The sequence below is a fragment of the Colius striatus genome, chromosome 13, assembly GCF_028858725.1.
Source record: "Colius striatus isolate bColStr4 chromosome 13, bColStr4.1.hap1, whole genome shotgun sequence".
NCBI classification, from domain to species: Eukaryota; Metazoa; Chordata; class Aves; order Coliiformes; family Coliidae; genus Colius; species Colius striatus.
The window spans coordinates 9,389,423-9,408,127 of NC_084771.1; the positions used below are offsets into that span (position 1 = coordinate 9,389,423).

Consider the following 18,705-nt stretch of genomic DNA (forward strand, 5'->3'; position numbering starts at 1 on the left):
TTTGATCTCATTAATGTTTAGAAATCCATAAAGGGTGAGTGTGAGGAGGATGGAGCCAGGCTGTTCTCAGTGATGGCCAATGACAGGACAAGGGGCAACAGGTATAAGCTGGAACAGAAGAGGTTCCAAAAAAACACAAGAATTTCTTTCCTGTTGAGGTGAGGGAGCACTGGCAGGAACTGCCCAGATGTGCTGTGTAGGCTGCTTCTCTGGAGACATTCCAACCCAGCTGGACGAGTTCCTGTGTGCCCTGCTCTAGGTGATGCTGCTCTGGCAGGGGCTTGCACTGGATGAGCTTTCCAGGTCCCTTCCAGCCCTTGAGATTCTGTGATAGAACCTGACATCCTAAACCTTGTGAGCTGCAGAATCTTTTCCAGATTCATCTCCTAATTTTGAAATTCTAAAGTGCTTCTGTGTCCTGTTGTCAAATATCTGAATGTGTGATCCAGTGAAAACTGTGCTATGCCTCTGCGCTCGTTAATGTTTTCACTTAATTAGTATCTTGTTTGAAAAATGCAAATTCTTTCTCGAATAGCAAAAAATGTGTAAGCTTCCCAAATTTGTTCCTTTGTTGACCTGAAGATAAGACTCTTCTATATGTTATGTCTCATTTCAGGTGGTGTGCTGAAGGTGGAAATTTGATTTGCTGTGACTTTTGCCATAACGCCTTCTGTAAAAAGTGCATTTTGCGCAACCTGGGTCGAAAGGAGCTATCGACTATACTGGATGAAAATAACCAGTGGCACTGCTACATTTGCCACCCAGAGCCTTTGTTGGACTTGGTCACTGCATGTGACAGTGTCTTTGAAAATTTAGAACAGTTACTGCAACAAAACAAAAAAAAGATCAGAGTTGAAAGTGAAAAGAGTAAAATATATGACCATACAGTCAAGTTTTGTCCAAAGAGAAATAACTCAAATTGTAATGGGGAAGAAAAAAACCTAGATGATTCATATTCAGGATCACTAACGTATTCTTATAAAGCGCTAATGGTGCCAAAAGACTTGCTTAAGAAAACAAAAAAGCTGGTTGAAACTACAGCAAATCTGAACTCTAGCTTTGTAAGCTTTTTGAAAAACGCTGCAGAAAATGTAGAAGTAAGCCCAAGTGTGCAACTTTGTCAGCTAAAAGCTTTTAAATCTGTGTTGAGTGACATGAAAAAAGCTCATCTGGCACTAGAAGAAGGTCTGAACCTGGAGATTCAAGCTTTGAATATTAAAATCAAAGATAAAAATACCAAAGAGAAAAAAACTGATGTTAGATCAGAAAAAAATGAGGTGAAAAAAGATGAAGGAAAGGAACACGTGGCACTAAAAGAGGATGACACCGTAAAGACACAGAAGAAAGTTGTAGCACAACAGCCTGACGGTGAGCCCATGGATCAAAGTGTTCCAACAGTGGAACAAACTGATAACAAACGTTCTTCTGGTGAAGACAAAAGGTCTGGCAGAAGTGAAGAACCTCAGTACGAACCTAATAGTACTGAGGCTTTAGACATGGACATAGTGTCCATTCCCTCATCTGTTCCTGAAGATATTTTTGAGACTCTAGAATCTGCTATGGAGATTCAGGTTACATCAGATGAGCAAGACAGTGGAAATACAGGAACAGATCATGAGACTGTAAATTCAAATACAAAATTGAACACTGCTATGAAAGATAACAAAGGTGGTACTAAGTTAAAATCGTCGGCTAAAGGAACAAAAGAATTGATTGTAAAATTGACTCCTGTTTCCCTTTCAGAGTCTACAGTTAAAGCTGAAGATCAAGACAGCAATCTAGAAAAAGGAAGTAAGGATGTTGATGTAATACGAAAAGCAGAAAACTGTGATGCTGGAAAACAAAATCATAATACTGGCAGCGAAGCTTCTACGGAGAATGAAACTGTGTCACCTGTAGAGGAAGCTGATCTCAGGAGATCTCCACGTGTGAAGACCACCCCTCTGAGGCGCCAGACGGACATCAGTCCTTTAACGTCAAATTCAGAAGAAGACAGCAATGACACATGTAATGAGAAACGTAAGAGAAAATCATCAAAACAACCAGAGAGGAAAACTGATAAAAGAAATTCTTCTGACAGTACTGTTGATGGTCCTAGACCTAATAAACTTTCTAAATCTAAAAAGCCATGTGTGTTAGATCATAGCTCAGATTCCGATGAGATGCCTGCCGTTCTTAAAGAAGTAGCTATGATGAGTCACAGTTCATCAGATGTTGATAGCAATAGTGAAGCACCAACGAATGATCAGAAGGCCTCAGGTCTTCTGAAGAGTCAACCAGAAAAGGATGAAAATGGAAAACGAAAACGAAAAAGTTCCAGCTCTGGTTCAGATTTAGATGCGAAAAGAGGCAAATCAGCAAAAAATTCTGCTGCTGCTAAAAAGAAAAGACAAAACTATTCAGATTCTTCAAACTATGACTCCGAGTTGGAAAAAGAAATAAAAATTTTCAGTAAAATTGAGTCTGCAAAAAAAGCCAAGAAAAAATATGTCCCAAAAGAAGACAGCTATGATTCCTCTGAGGAAGAGCAGAGGAAAAAAGTGAGTATTAAGAGAAAAGTAAATCTGAAGAAACAGAAAGCTAAATCTTCTGAAGATGATGATGCTGAAAAGTCTTCCCCAGAGAAGGAGATAAGTCAGTCTTCTAAAGAGAAAAAAATTGATAAGGGGTCAGCTGCTAAGGAAAGGATAAACAGAGACTTAAAAGGAAAAACTGCAAAGGGAAAGCATGATGAGTCTTCTGATGTTGAGAAATCTTCACTGGAGAAAGAGGAGAGTCCTAAAGCAGTAAAGCGAACTGACCTTAAGAGCAAAGACTTGAGAAAGAAAAAGAACCAGGAAGATTCTTCTTCAGAGAGTACTGAGAAATCCGTAAAGAAGGAGCGTGGTTTGGATTCATCAAAAGACAGATTCAAGAATAAAAAAGGGCCAGAAGGCAAAGCTAAGAAATCTGAGAACTTGAAAAAGAAAAGTTTCAAGAAAGAACAAGATGATTCCTCTTCGGATGTTGAGAAGTCGTCTGCAGAGAAAGGAAGTGGCAATTCTTCCGAAAATGACAAAACTAAAACTGAACCCGCGTCTAAAGAGAATAGAAGGAGGAGTTTAAGAGAGAGAGTATCTAAAAGAGCAGAGGTTGATTTATCCTCTGATGCTGAGAAATCTCACCTGAAAGAGGAGAGTTCTTCTGAAGATGGTGTGCAAAGGAAAAAACAAACTGAAATGAAAGAAAAGAAAAAGCTAAGTCACAAAAAGAAGCTTTCCCAGAAAGAAAAGAGTGACTCATTGTCCTCTTCGGATGAAGAATCTTATGAGGACAGTAAGAAAAAGATGAAAAGAGGAGCAATGAAAGAAAGTAAAAAGACTAACTTAAAAAAGAATGTGTCAAAAAAGAAGGTGATTGTCACTTCCTCTTCCTCATCTGATAAGGAAGAAAATGATGAACAGAATTCAACAGGTGATGGAAGCAGTGATGAGCAGAAAATTATGCCGGTGACTGAAAACTTGGTGCTGTCTGCTGGTACAGGATTTTGTCAGTCATCAGGTGTGCAAAAGATGTTTGTCTACGTGTGTTATTAATAGGCTAATAGAAGAAGTGTGTAAGATTTTGGTAACATTGAATGATCTACAGGTGAAAATATTCCTAGGTAGGTTTACTTGTATACATTTGCAGCCAGTTAGGTGTTCTGGTACTGATTTGGAAGCACCCATTTCAATTTGTGCAGCTTGTCACTTGTGTGAAAAAGGACATCACTGTACGTGCTGAGACTTGAGAAGCTACAGTCTGTAATTCCAGCAGGTATTTCCTCGCTGCACAGCCTTCAAAAGCTTGTTACTCTCTCTGGTTGCCTGGGTACTGTTTAGAACGAAGTGATTTCAAGCAATAGGTATATAGTGAACTCAAATGTGTCAGCTCATAGTTAGGCACTAGACTTGACTCTGAAGACTTGCAGCACTGTTGTACACATCTTAAAAACCAAGTAGGTGATGATTGTCCCTCATGAGACCCCTGTAGCCTTCTGTCAGCTAACAGAAATCACTTACTGTTTTCATAGGAGGTTTAATAGTAGTAATTCTTTTTCTTGCCAAGATAGAGCTACTTTATCAGTGTTTTACAGTTTCTTTAGGAAAAGAGAACTTCAAAACTGCTACATTTGAACACTTGGTTTTCAAGAACTTCAATAGGAAGGGTAGTTCTCACATCATATGGACAGTAAACATGTTTTTAATAAATGAATTTTAAGCTAGAAAAAAAATCTGTTTGCTGCTGGAATTGTTGTTACAGGTAAATTATTTTCTGTTTGTTTCCTTCTCATGTTTCATAGAACTTTCTGTACCTGACTTTATTGTCACTGTTTGCTCAGATATAGTATTTGGTGAAGCTGCAACTAAGCAAAAAATGCATAAACCAGTGGTATGTTTATGAAGATAATAGAAGAGACAGAGTTGTATTTTGTAGGCAGACACTAAATGCCAAATGAGATAATTATTGTTTGTAGTTTCTTAAGAAAAACCCACCATACCAAAAAAAGCACCCACCTCCCCAAACAAGTAGAGCACCCAGATTTAGAATTAAACGTGTGTTTCTCTTTTTCTGCCAATTTAATGCTGACTCACTTCTTCCTTAAGGTTTCCTATAGTTTAGTTTCTTGAGGATTGTTAATCTTTGCAGATGTGGAGGTTACTTTTCGTGGGTGTTAATGCTTTGGATTTAGAGTCTTGTCAGAAAGCAAAGTTTGGTTAATGGTGTTTTGCATCACTGTAAAGTAACAGTTGGAAAATCAGTTTCTTCTGTGTGTTATACTACCCTGTAATGCTTATTTTTCAAGGTCCTCTGATGAAGCAAGTTTGATTGTGTGTCTGTGTGTGTAACAGTGGGATATTTAGGGCTTTTCCTTGGTGGCTACCAAAGGAATGTTTTCCATTTTCCCCAGGGATGCTGCTGCTGGGTGAGATTGCAAATGATGGATGTTTTGCCTATTAGTGTCTCTTATCTGTCTCTTCCATCCAATAATTCTTTCTAATCCTTGTCCTTGGAAATACTCAAAACTTGACTGGCCAAGGCCGTGAGAAAACTGACGTGACTTTGGAGTTAGCTCTGCTTTGAGGTTGGAGTTGAAGTAGAATATGCCCAGAGGTCTCTCCTAACCTTAGCCAGAATCTGCCTTTGTGATATTATTTTAAGAGGAGGCAAGCTTGCACTTTCTCTTCAGTTTGCTTATGACTTAATAGATGTGTAAATAAAGGAGTCTTTGTCTGAACAAGGTACATAGGTTTATTGTTGAGTAAGATTTAGAATCTGATTTAACCAACAGGGTGCTTCTATTTATCTAAACCCAAGAGTGAGGGACTTTCTGTCACCCCTCTTAGACATTCTTGTCAGGCATCTGGCTGGTGGTAATTCCAGGACAAGTGTATGTTAAAAGAACTTGGAGCAGACTTCTTGCAGCCTAATTTTAGTCCACAGGTAGAAAATAAACAGTAGGACGTATGAATGGGAGACCTTGGTTCATGAGGATTTTGAAGTCTCTTTTCATAAGATTAATTTTACTAACTAGCAGATCTGAATTAATCATATGTCAGTCAGAAGAATGAGAAAAGAAAAGGAAAAATACCTGGGGGTATGCTAGAAATAATCTAATTTCCTCTCAGTTCAGCCAGGAGAGTGCAGAGGAGCTTAAAGGCAGGGGTCATATTGTTTCTCCATTACATGGCCCATGCAGTTGGTTTAGATGTGCTTTCCTTATGAGACAGTATCTAGTTTGGCTGAGTTTCGATGTTTGCAGTAGGGATAGCATGTGCAGTTTTCAAAACTTAAGTCTTCACACATACATAGCAAATGTACATGCATTGTATTTGATACTCTGAAAGGAAAAATGAGTGAGCATTGTTGTTCTTGAGTACTTTCAAGGGCAACAGGGTAGCTCTTAAGTTTGGTGAGAGATTCTTTAATAAATGTATTTGGGCCTTCTTTTCAATATACATAAACTCAGTAGTAGAGCTTCTGAAATGGAGCTAGTAATAGTAACTTCATAGGAACCTTAATTTCTGAATCCTAGGTGGAGTATTCAGTGTGTTACGTTTTGGTGTAAAAAACCAAATCTCACAGTATGGAAGAAAAGAGTTGCGAGTTGTGTGTAGTAGTGAGCATAATGTGGATAAAAGTGCTGCTCAAAAACTGCATTCTTTTAGTAATAAAAATACTTTATGTGTAGAAAAGTGGTGTTTCTACTGAACTGATTTTGTATGGGGATTCCTGATGGAGACAATAGTTCATGTGCTGTGTTATTGGTGATTTTACACGCATGAAGTGTTCATGTTTTCTGGTTTTTCATTTCCCCTTCCTCCCCCAGGAGATGAGGGAGAGACTAAATCAAGGGCTGTTCCAATGGAGGAGGAGGAGGAAGATGATGATGATGACGATCCTGAGAATAGGTATGATACCATCCGTAAGGACTTAAAAAAGATTATAACACACCCTAGGCGTGGGCGCAAAGCGGCGCAACGGAAGAGCAAGCAGGCTGTAAAAACCACGACTGCCTGCCTTGTAAAGACTCGATCACGGGCTTCCCGCAAGTTTGAACAAGGGGCCAGAAAACAGAGGCCAAAATCCAGAAATGCAAAGAAAGTTGTTAGAAGTGTTAGTTAACACACCTTGCATAGGGTGTGTTATAAACGCACTGCAGCACTGTCCATTTTATGTTCCCGTTGAAAGTGTGAGGTTTGTATTTCGTTCAGGCAGGGAAAATCTTACTTCTGGTAAATGTGAATTTCAGCCAGTTCTATAAGAGAAGGTAGAAATTTCCATCTGTGCAATATGCAGTGCTAAAATATTTTCAGATTGCTCTCGGTTATTATTGTTACATAATTTGCTTTTTTTTTTAAATTGAAACATCATTTCTCAATAAAGAGAAAACACTAATGTGGAGATCACAGTATTAGGTATTTTCAGCTATTAATGAAACTGAGTTTTAATCCACTAAAGAATACCTGAAGTGACTAATGTGATAGTTAAAGGCCCTGATTCTACAAGCACTGTGCATAGGCTCGACTGGTATCAAGGAGACTAATCGTGCATATGAACTTTATGTCTTTGCATAGATATTTTCAGAATTGTGGCTTATATGTGTATTACTTCAGTTTCAAGTTCAATAAAAATGAATTTGTGTAAGATACAGCTAGTTAAGACATGCCATATTTCTCCAGTACCATTGCAGAGATCAAAATTAGTCTGGCTAGACAATGTAAAGGCTTCGTTTCCTAATGAGTGAATGCACAACATGAAGTATTGCTCAGTTATGAGCCAGTTTCTTTTTGGAAGTTACTGTAGTTAGACTAAAGAGTTGTTCAACAAAATTTTTATACAGTATTTCAGAAAATAATGTTTCTTTTTTTGCCATATAGCATGTATGGGACCAGCTTCATAGCTTTGCACAGTTGCTGATGGAGTCTCTTTCTGCTTCTGAGCCTTAATAGTTTAGGATATGGTATTTTTGTTTCACAGAATTGTATGTTTTGATGTGTGGCTGAAGTAAATTTTTAAAACACTGTTTTATATCCTTTACGGACCTCAGTTTGGCATCAAAATGTTGCTGCTGATGTGGTTCTTGCTTATTTTCAGTCATCAGCTTTTAAAGAAAGATGCTCTTTAGGGACTTGACAGCATAGGGTCATAAGCAGAACGTGTCAATGTTGGTAATACAAGGGTTTTTAAGATGATACTTTAAATTCAGTCCTGGTTTGATTATTTTTTTTCCTGCATTTTTTTTGAATTATTATTTGCTTCTTGAGTGTTCCTGGTGGTCCTGCTCGGGCAGGGGATTGGACTGAATGATCTTTCAAGGTCCCTTCCAACCCTTAAGATTCTGTGATTCAGCCTGTAGCATACAAATGTTACTGGCAGATCTCGATGATTAGTTTAAGAGCTACATTGGGACAGAAGTTAACCCTGTTGATAACAAATCGCTGATATGGCTTTGGGGATTTAAAAATCACTTTCTGTACTTTGTTTTTAAGCTGAATCTTTGTTCAAGTCCTTATTTAGGGAATATTTTGAATATATATGAGATGGGGAGATATTTTGTCAATAAACAGTTTTGTCAATCTTCGGACATGTTAACTGGTAACTGCAGTCTAATTTTACATTCATCATGCATTGTACTTGGCAGCAAAATCAGGTATATAAAATGTTAAAAAGATGGAACAAATTTCAAGAAGTGAAAAGCTTGTTCTTCTGTTTACTCAACACAAAATGTTTCAGTAGTTTACGTACGATTCAGATAAGTTGCCTATTTTCTTCCAGGCCAAAGAGGGTACGTAGTACCTACTGGGTATTTATTTGTAGTGTGGGAACTCCCATGTTTGCAAGTCTCTAGTTTAGATGTTCTGTTGTTTGCAAACCTTTGGATGTGCATGACATGAATATTAATAGTCTTGAACTCATCTTTGCCAAAATGCAATATCCAAGCGGGTCATACTATGACATACAGTGCTGTATGCTTTCACCTTATGTTGTGTAATTATCTATTATTGGTCCTTCTGATCTTTTAAATGGTACTGTTCAATATGTTTGCAGTAGTTTTGTTTATTAAGAAGTTAATAGTGTATTCAATGCAGAATGCCTTTAAGTATTTGATGGTTGCAATAAATTTTTGTAAAACGTTTTTCTTGTCCAAGCATTTAATTTAATAAAACTCTGACAGCTTGAAAATCCAACTCATTCAACAAAGTACAGGGTTTAGAACAAGATGTTTGGCAATTTTCACTTTTTTTTAAAAAACATATATGACATTCCATCCAAATATTCATCCCTTAGAGTATGTTTTAAATGGTTCTAAATTCTTTAGTAATATATCAAAGGCCTATTTAATTCAGTAGAGCTCTAACTGAAAGTGGCTGCTTTTATTAGCCACGTAAAAATGTTCTCGGCCTCACCCCCCAAAGGCTTGTTTTGGCCAACCTTATTTCTACATATAACTAGTAAGTATTTATGAACACTACATGTGAGTTGATATAACCTAATTAGATAACCTAAATATGTCCCAGTAATTAAGTATTATTTAAAATTATGACTTTCAAGAAGAAAAATCCTTTTTCCAGCAGTAACGTTGTCTCACCAAGCTTTTTGACAATCTGTAAATAAATCCATCATATTGACACTCAAAAATTCATGAACAAGAGTGATGGGAATTACCATGTGGATTTAACTCCACGTCAGGAGAGGCTGCACCTACTATTCCATTTTTGCTGAAAGGATAGTTTCAAGTCATCCTGTCCTGTGACTAAGCAACTGCATAACTTCCATTTGCCTATCTGGCTATAAAAATGTTTTCTTTTAGCATAAGTTAAAAAATTCATAGTAACAAATTTGTTATTTAGAAATGTATATTGTTGGTGTAACTCTTACAAAGGTGAAATACATTTAAATCCTGATTTGTATAAAATGATACATATATACTGTTGTTTTATTCTGGAACTGGTTTTGTATGTCCTAGTTGAGATTACAGTCCCATTCTATAAGGCACTGTGTAAATAACATATTGGAAAAATATCCTTTATCCAAATGTCACAGGATGGTTAGATAAGATGGAGTGGGGCTGGGCAACATGACATGCTCAGGGTCACAGCTGATCAGTGGCAGAAATGAAGGAAATGCAGGTGTTTTTCTTTTAAATTAGTTTGGGGTTGTTTTTTGCTACCTGGAGTCCTGTGCTGGAGGTTGTACAGCTCTGCTTCTAACTAAATTTATTTGTAGTGTTCAACTGTTACATCTGGTTGGCCAAGACTGTCTCTTACGTCTTTGACTCGAGTTAATATCATGGTGTCTTTTGGTTTTCATGCATTTCTCTGGAAGCATGTGAGTGGGGGAGTTTTTGCACTGTCATAACTTGTTTTTTTCTTGGTACTTGCAGTTTGATGTTAATACAGGTATTAAAATATTAAAGTTAGCATGTGAAGTTTCTTAGCTTAGGAACCTGGTCACTTAAAGAGGTTTATATGGTAAAACAGAAATGTGATCTATTATCTTGAGCCACATGAAATTTAAAACCAGTTTGGAGAGTCTAATAATTCATTGTAATTCATGTAAGCCTATTGTTACTTCAGTCATCTGTCAGATGCATTTACAAGACTTGATATGTTTGGTTCTACTATTGCTCACACTTTTAATTACTGTTAGATTTACCCTATTTAAAAATAGGAGTGTTTAAAATTCTCAAGACCTCAATGTTTTGCATTTTTAGTCTAACATCATTCCAGTAGAATACATAGAAGAGAATGCAGCTCTTTTCACTAAGCAGTTACATCTCAGTTTGCTTCAAAATGGTTCAGTCTTTATCCTAGCTAAAAATGGTTTCATTTTCTATAGGAGAACAGAATATAAAAGCAAAACCTTCTTAATATTATTATAAATAATGAATTAAAAAGTAGTAAATGTAACCAGTCTGGTTGGTGGTTATGGTGATGATTAGTAGGAAGATAACAGCATCACCTGTTTATCAATAGTAGATTTTGTGCTTGGTATTTTTAGGTGGATGTTAGATTTGCTTTTTTCCTTCCCCTTAAAAAAAAAAAATCATAAAGCAAGTAAAAATGTGTGTCTTTTGCTAAGAACCAAAGTCAACCTTTGTTTAAAATACAGAAAGACATTTTTAAAGGTGACTTGTATGAAAGGTAAGTGTTGTTATCCACATACAAGTTATGTTAACTTTGCTGATGCCATTGAGGGCAACTGAAATAAGTCACAGGCAGTATTACTAGGCAGTACCTTCAGGATTGAATTGTAAAATTCTGCATTTCTTTTTAGCGTTTCTACTTTTTTTTCCTCTTCCAAAGCAAAACATTGGTGAAGATACTGATATTTTTTTCAAACAAGTAGCCAAACTGCTGTTACCTGCATTTCCCGGAGTAGCATTCAAGAGACATAATTTAAAAGCATTTAAAGAGAAGCCAACCTGTGATATTCCAAGCAGTTTCATTTGGAAGAAGAAGTTCTGACCATTAAGAGATGGAAGAAGTATAATCTTAATTTCTTATATAAGGAGCTATTTATTCTTGTTGCTATTGTATGTGATGTGGTGAGTTTAAAAAAAATCCAAACACCAACTAACCAACCAAAAAATTAAGCTCCTTTTCCAAATCCTCTGGAAGGACCTAGTGCAAAAAAACATTTGGAAGAGGATGTTACTTATCTATGGACTTTTAGTAAGTTTTCCTTGAGTTCACACTGTGATCTATTGATATTTGTGCAATTAAAGCTTACCAAGAGTACTGTATTTCAAAGATTTTACCAGCTATTGCTTTGCAAGCTATTTATCAAAAGAGAGGGCATGTTTCTGGGACTCATTGAGCACTCTTAAGTGTTTATTAAACCATTTTACTTCCATCTTTTAATAATAGATGTTAGCATTAGAATCCTTTTGAAAAATATACAACCACTCAAAAAACAGAAAATGCTATGGGAAGTGTTAGGAAATATGCCTTGGGAAAACTACCTTTAAAAAGTGTCTTTGTTTTAGGGACACCTTACATGCTTAAAAAGGAAATACAAACTCTTTAAAACCTAGTTCATAGTGCTTCATAAAAGCAACAAGTTAGTTTTCTGATGTAGAAGAAGCTGTACTTAAGAGATCATAATTCCTTTGTCATTTCTGAGTGAAGCCTGTGTTCTGGTTCAGTTTCATGGTTTTTGAACAGTTGTTTTGACTGGTATAAAAGCATTCCCATTCTGAACTATGTACATAGAGTATACATTAATCCTCCTGAGAGGCAAGACAGACCAGATTTGACCTAGAAAAAAATCATATACAATTTATGACCACAAAATGAAAACTCTGCAGTATTTCAGATATTTATATGATGAAGGCCTAGTTTCATTCTTTCAGGTTTTCTTTTCCCCTGGAAGTACAAGTTCTCAGATAAGTCCAATATTTTCCTATGCTTTTGACATGTCATTTTATATTCTTCCTTGGATAGATTCATGTAAGATTTTTGTTGCAAGAACATGTAAAGAAATCGTTTTTCCATAATGACTTCATGTACATTAGCTACAAATAGTCTTGTGCTGAAAGTAAGCTATGAGAAGCTGAGTGAAGAGTTTGTGTAACAGGAAATACGATTGTAATCTTTCTTTGAAGTCTAGGATCCATAATGTTTGCTAAGACTTTTGTCTATGTATATATACACATTCTCTTTTTTCTTTTGCTAGAGTTGCTATAAGGCAAGTGCTTGTAGTTCATGTGAGAGATTCAGTGTGGGTTCTTGTGCCTGAGGTACTTAACATCAGTTCATCGTGTGACACAAGTTACTACAGTTGCTACAGCGTCTCTTTTGCAGGAGGATGGGCCCAAGCAATTAGTATGGCAGCACAGTTGAAGGGAAGCTGTGCAGATAGAGGCTAATAAGTTGTGAGGTTTTTTTAAGCCTATGAGTTAATACATCTATCAATAGTCTCCTTGTTTAAAATATGTTTTCAGTGATGCACTGTTTCAAAACTGTTACTGTTTACACATACTCTAGTCAAGCAGATTCAGTGCTTCAGGAAATTGATCTCATGAATTTAAATCAAGTAAGCATGTTAACTGTTGGTGGAGGGAGAGTTTTGAGTATTAGGATTTGGTCTACAGCGTCCTGACATTCTTGTTCAGTTAGAATTCATTGAGGTGCCTATCCCAGAACTGCAAGAGCCCATCCAAATAGACCACAAATACAATGAAATATTTATGTTCATGCATTTTATAGCTGCCTCCAGTCTTGCTGTAAAACATTACACTTCTTTTTGAAGAATCATTATTGTTTTCTAAAAGCAAGTTAACACTTTACATTGAACATGAGATTTTTGCTGATGTATCCTGTCTTACCACAATGGCTTTTCATCATGTGCCTTTTTTTGTTCAGCTTTCAACCCTTTTTCTGAAGTTCTGAATGGTATAGGATTACACTTGTCATTCATAAACTTACTTGAACAATGGAATAAATAGTTTTTTCTGTTTTACTTCAAAGAATTGCCAAGAAAATGCTTTTAGAAGAAATCAAAGCCAATCTTTCCTCTGATGAGGATGCCTCTTCAGATGATGAATCGGATGAAAGAAAAAAGAAACCTGGAAAGCAAAATGAAAACACAGGAGATGATGGTGAGCACCAAAAAGCATCTGGGCAAAAGTGGTGCTGTAGCATCTGTCATAATTACAGAGGTCGCTTGGGAAAATGATAATTCTTAAAGTTTCTTCAGTTTTCAACAAAAAGAAGTCATTGATGTTGATAGCTAGTTGCCAAATAGAGGCCAGTGTACATGATCATGAGGATTATAATCTGTTGTAATTATCTGTAAATGCATTTTTTTGGCTAATAGCATGATTTTTGTGACCAATTTAGAAGTCCTAGGCGTTTGTGAGGAATATGAAATTCATGGGAGACATGAAATTCATGGGAGAGATATACAATTACTGGAACAGGCATTCCAAGCGTTCAGATAGTGTAAAATACTTAACATTTGAGGGAACAGTGGTATGTTGTTGCCCATAATTTCCTTGAAAAGTAAAGAATTTAACCTAAATCAGATTTTAATCCTTGCCAAGTTATAGTAAGAAAAAATGACAGGTTGCATGTTATACTGACTCTTGTCTCTGACAGAAGAGAAGGAGTCTCTGACAGAAGAGAAGGAGAAGGAAGATAATTCTGAATCAGATTCAGAGGAAGAAGAATCCAAGAAGCCTAGGTACAGGCACAGACTGCTGAGGCACAAGCTGACAGTGAGTGATGGAGAATCTGGTGAAGAAAAAAAGGTGAAACCAAAAGACAAAAAAGAAGGGAAGCGCAGAAATAGAAGGAAAGGTACATAATCCAAATGTATTTTGTTTCAACACCCACTTGCTTCTATAAAATAAGTCTAAAGCATGTCAGAATGGACATCTGAAACTCCATAATTTGGAAATCTGCCTATATTGTGTGTTAAATTTAGAATTCTCTGTGTTTGATGAATAGTAGAAATGCAGCTCTTTTTGCTTGTTGTATCCTCTGAATTAGATTAATCTTGTTGAGTCTTAGCACATTAATCTTAAATAACAGAGGCAAACCCAGTATGTGCAATTTGTGAAAGTCTCTCTTTTCCTTGATATAATTTCTCTCTGTACCTTGGGCTTGTCAGTAGGCCCTTGTGCATCAAAAATTTCTCCATCCTGGAAATGAGATGTTGCAGCTGTGGTTGAGCACCAGATGGCACTGTGAAATGATACTTGGCTTGGATTTCTCCTTTTCGCTGTTGCATGCAAGAACCAAGAATCTGTCAGACACTGATAACTTTCAGCAGGAGAGGGGAGCAATAGTAAAAGATAAATGCTTGCTGCCTTGTTGGTCAGTGTACATGCTGATAGTGTTTCATGGCCAGTGGCAGTATGGGTGCACAGTGTTTTCCTGTTCTTATTGTTTTACCGATGCTATTTTCTGCACTGTTCCATGGACTGAAAGGTGCAATGTGATTTGTTTAGTTTTCCTTTGTGAAAACTCAGATTTTTATCTCCTACTTTTCCTCTCCTATGGAATTAAAACTCCACCAACAGCATATCTTTCAAGAACATTAATTGTAAATTACAGTGGCAATTTTCGAATTAGATGCAGTGAGAGTAATTCTCAGGATCCTTTCGTTGAAGTGCTTTAATTAAGTTCACTAGTCTCAAGTAGAACAACACAATTTATTTCAACTTGGTGGTTTTTAACCCTATGTTATTAATATTATATTTCCCTTACATATGTAAAAGAATCCTGGTTTTAAGCTTTGTTATTCATAAGCCACTTAAGCTTTCCATTGTAAGGTCAAACTGAAGTTACAAAGGTGCTAAATGGCATGCCAATTTTAATTACCTATAAATGCCAATGATAGCTCCTAGTAGTTATGGAAGTATTACCTAATGCTGCTAGTTTATATGTGTTTTTAGTTGTCTTTTGAGTCAGTTTTAAACTTGCATTACCTGGTGAAACTTCCAGCCATAATTACAATAATATGTTTGCATATGTTGTTAGTAAATAAGGATTGTTTTGCATGAGATGTGAAGTGTGAATAGGAAAAGTACATCTAAAATATTGGAAACAAAAGCATGTATTTAAAATCTTTTGTTTTCTGAAGTTCTGTACTGTTCCCCATCAAGTTCTGTCCTCCTCACCTGCTCTCTTTGAGAATGTGACAGCATTACGATGCTTTCTATCACCTGCTTATAAACTGTACTTAGATGTATTTATGCATAAAGACCTGAAGTCCTGTTGGCGTAATAGGCCATCTATCAGGACTCAGCTAGTGCTTACACCTTAAGCTTTTCTACTCTGATCCCCTTATGTTCCTGTTGCTTCTTATTAGTATGTTTAATGAATCCCAAACTGTCTTAAGTGATCTTGTTGATCTTAAACAGTCAGTTAATTAGGAGATATGTAATGTTGATAACTTTGCATTGCTGTTTAACCTGAAATTGTACTCTCTTGAAGTGAGCAGCGATGATTCAAACGACTCGGAGTTTCACGAATCTGCAGTTAGTGAAGAAGTGAGTGAGTCTGAAGATGACCAACGTCCAAGAACGAGGTAGAAACAAAACTTAACTAAGCTTATCATGTGTTTGGTTTTTGATTTTTAATAGTGCAGTTTAGGCAGTGAGATGGTAAAGGTTAAAAGACTTTGAATCAATCCTTACAACCTTTGATACTTGTCTGTAATTTGATATCTAATTCAGTAGATAATATTAGATATTATCTGCTAATTAACTTCACAGCAAGCGTGAGAATTAAGAATTTGCATCACAGTGTGTGGTACAGAGCATTTTGATGAGCCAGTAGGAAAGAAAAAATAAGATTAACCAAAAACCGAGTGTTTTTATACCAAGGAAGTCAGTGTCAATTGAGGAGAACTCATGCTTAATGATTCTGAGATTCTTCATAGAATCACAGAATGGCAGGGGTTGGAAGGGACTTTAGAGATCATATGGTCCAACCTGCTGCTAAAGCAGGACCTATACAAAGTGAAGTATGTTTTCAAATTGTTTGGATGCTCTTTGGGTTGAAAAGTGTCTGGGAAATCTCTAATGCCCTGTTTGCACATGACCTTTTGACAAAAGTACCTTCTTCCATCCATCCTGAGTATCCTAGGCAGGAGTTAAAAGAGGATTCAACAGGGGAGAGTTGAAGTCAGTACCCAAAGGATTTGATTGCCATGTCCAGATGAGAATGAGCCATACTCGTGGGATCACACAGGCAGTGGGACATGTCCTTCAGAAATGACATCTTGGAAGAATTTAGTAGCCAGATTTTCCCATGTGGTTTTGCCCCAAGTTTAGCCAGTCTCATGCAAATTGGGGTAGCTTTTCCCTGTGAAGATTTTACTTGCAAGGTTTTAGCACCAAGATTTTAACTGTGCATTGAAATCTTGCTGTGCAAGGAAGGGAGAAGAAAGCAGCTCAAGAGCTGATTGTCTTCAGGGTTGTCTGGAATAGACTGTTGCCTTGTGTGTCCAGTGAGTTGAGGGAGAGGAAGTAGCTTTGAAGTATATATTCTAATAATTAGCAGTGTAGTTCGTGTACTTTTTTTAATCATTGATTTTTTAGTGAGGCAATGAATTATTATTAATCAGTAACCCTGCCTTTTTTTGATAGATCTGCCAAGAAGGCTGAAGCAGAAGAAAACCAACGGAGTTACAAACAGAAAAAGAAACGAAGACGTATAAAGGTTCAAGAGGATTCTTCAAGTGAAAACAACAATAAGGTAGTTGAATAAGGAAAGGGAGTTACTGTCTCTTCTAACAGCTGCCTATGGACCTAGGTGTCTCAAACAGTACAAAATTCTAACTTTTCTCAACGTCAATTCAATACTAAAATTTGTCAGATGGCGCAGTTATGGAGAAGAAAACCCATTGCATTTCACTAAAACTATTTCCTGTCTACATCTTGATAAAAATCATAGAATCATAGAACAGTAGCAGTTAGAATGGACCTTTAGAGATCATCTAGTCCAACTCCCCTGCAGATGCAGGTTCACCTAGATCAGGTGGCATAGGAACATGTCCAGGCGGGTCTTGAAGACCTCCAAGGAAGAAGCCTCCACAACCCCTCTGGGCAGCCTGTGCCACTGAATGGATGATAAAATGCATGATATCTTTTAAGGAAATGATTTAAACTGGATGTAGAAGATGACATAAATAGTAGGTTTCTTTTCCTTTGTGAAATAGATTATAGCTGATACAATCTAGCACCACCAGAGCAGAAAAACAGTTCTTTACTAACAGTCATTAGTTACTATGAACTATCATGAATTAATGTAAACTAGGTCAATACTACTTTTGCACAACTGGGCTTATCTTTAATATGTCAGAATATATCATAGTTAAAGTGGCACTTCTTGTGTCATACTGGCCAACTTGTTTTAACAAGGTATCTTTTTAATGTTTTTATCCTTTTCTACCTTTTAGCTCTTATGAGCTAAATCCACCTGTGTAGAATTCTGGAGAACTTGTCTGAAAATGAAGGATTTCATGGTCTGTGACATAATTTTCTTGCTAATACTTTATTTAATTTCTAACAGAGTAATTCAGAGAATGAGGACAACGATGATTCAAAATCTCCTGGAAAAGGCAGGAAGAAAATAAGGAAAATTATTAAAGATGATAAGCTTAGAACAGAAACACAAAATGCACTTAAAGAAGAAGAAGAAAGAAGAAAACGTATAGCAGAAAGAGAACGGGAGAGAGAGAAGTTGAGAGAGGTATGTCCTGTTGCCTTTGCAAAACGCTACGAAGTTCAATTGTTGGTGATGTTTGTGACAATATAGTTCTACCTCAGTTTAATTTGATAAGTAAGTTTTGAAGTACTTATATCTAGCCTTGTAAGCGACAAGTTTTGTTTGTAGTTTCCTGCAGGTTAGCACTGGTAAGTTTGAAAGACTCCTGAGACCTTTAGAGAGCTGTTTGAGTTGCCTACTGCTTTATTTTCCGTGGGGAAAAGCCCTTTCCCAAAGTAAGTTGTGATGCACAGTAAAGAAAGGTTTCTCTTTTACTAAATAAGTTATGACTTCCACTTTTGGCAAAGCTAGTGTCGATGCAACGTTTGGTGTGTGTGAAACGTTCCTACAATGCCCTGTTTGTACTTGTAGGTGATAGAGATAGAAGACGCTTCACCTCTGAAATGTCCCATTACAACTAAACTGGTTTTGGATGAAGATGAAGAAACCAAAGAACCGCTGGTGCAGGTTCACAGGAGTATAGTTACCAGACTGAAACCACACCAAGTAGATGGTAAGGAAAGAGAGTTCTTAATTTTTTTTCCCCCTCCACTGAGACAGCACCTTAGCCAACCTGAATTAGAATTGTAAGAAAAACTCTTTGGCAGGCAAATGCCAGGGCATCAGATTTAATGCTTTATGTTTGGAACATCTGAATAGAAAAGTAAATGAGATCATTGATATGTAGTTCCACTCCTCAAGCAGAAAACTTAGTAGTATGAAGGGTGCTCAGAATCATCAAATTATCTACACAAAGGGAGAATCAAATATATGTTTACCCATTCTATTGAGGAATTAGTATGCTCACTTTTTACAGCTTTCAGTGAAGGTTTTAAAACCTTGCAATATTTCCCTGGCTTTGTCAACAGGAATTCATTTTTTTACTGGTACCAGGCATGACTCTAAATCAGCTCCTCTTCTTTCCATGTCCTGTTTTCTGTGAAGAAGGAAGAGAGGAGAA

General features: G+C 36.7%; 1 protein-coding gene across 7 annotated transcripts in view; it reads left to right on the plus strand.

Annotated features, from left to right (window-relative positions):
• Window positions 1-18,705, plus strand: part of ATRX (ATRX chromatin remodeler) — a 76,767-nt gene that overhangs the window by 20,844 nt on the left and 37,218 nt on the right. For 5 of the 7 annotated variants that reach the window (XR_009819691.1, XM_062006950.1, XM_062006951.1 and 2 more), the window contains 8 exons: window positions 617-3,540; window positions 6,350-6,431; window positions 12,996-13,126; window positions 13,626-13,826; window positions 15,468-15,561; window positions 16,625-16,733; window positions 17,550-17,729; window positions 18,117-18,258. Coding sequence is in view for 6 of the 7 variants with exons in the window: in XM_062006950.1 (XP_061862934.1) it covers window positions 617-3,540; window positions 6,350-6,431; window positions 12,996-13,126; window positions 13,626-13,826; window positions 15,468-15,561; window positions 16,625-16,733; window positions 17,550-17,729; window positions 18,117-18,258 (3,863 nt within the window). In the remaining variant the exon portion in view is untranslated. The remainder of the gene's footprint in view (window positions 1-616; window positions 3,541-6,349; window positions 6,432-12,995; window positions 13,127-13,625; window positions 13,827-15,467; window positions 15,562-16,624; window positions 16,734-17,549; window positions 17,730-18,116; window positions 18,259-18,705) is intronic. The other 2 variants (XM_062006952.1, XM_062006949.1) reach the window with 2 other exon arrangements.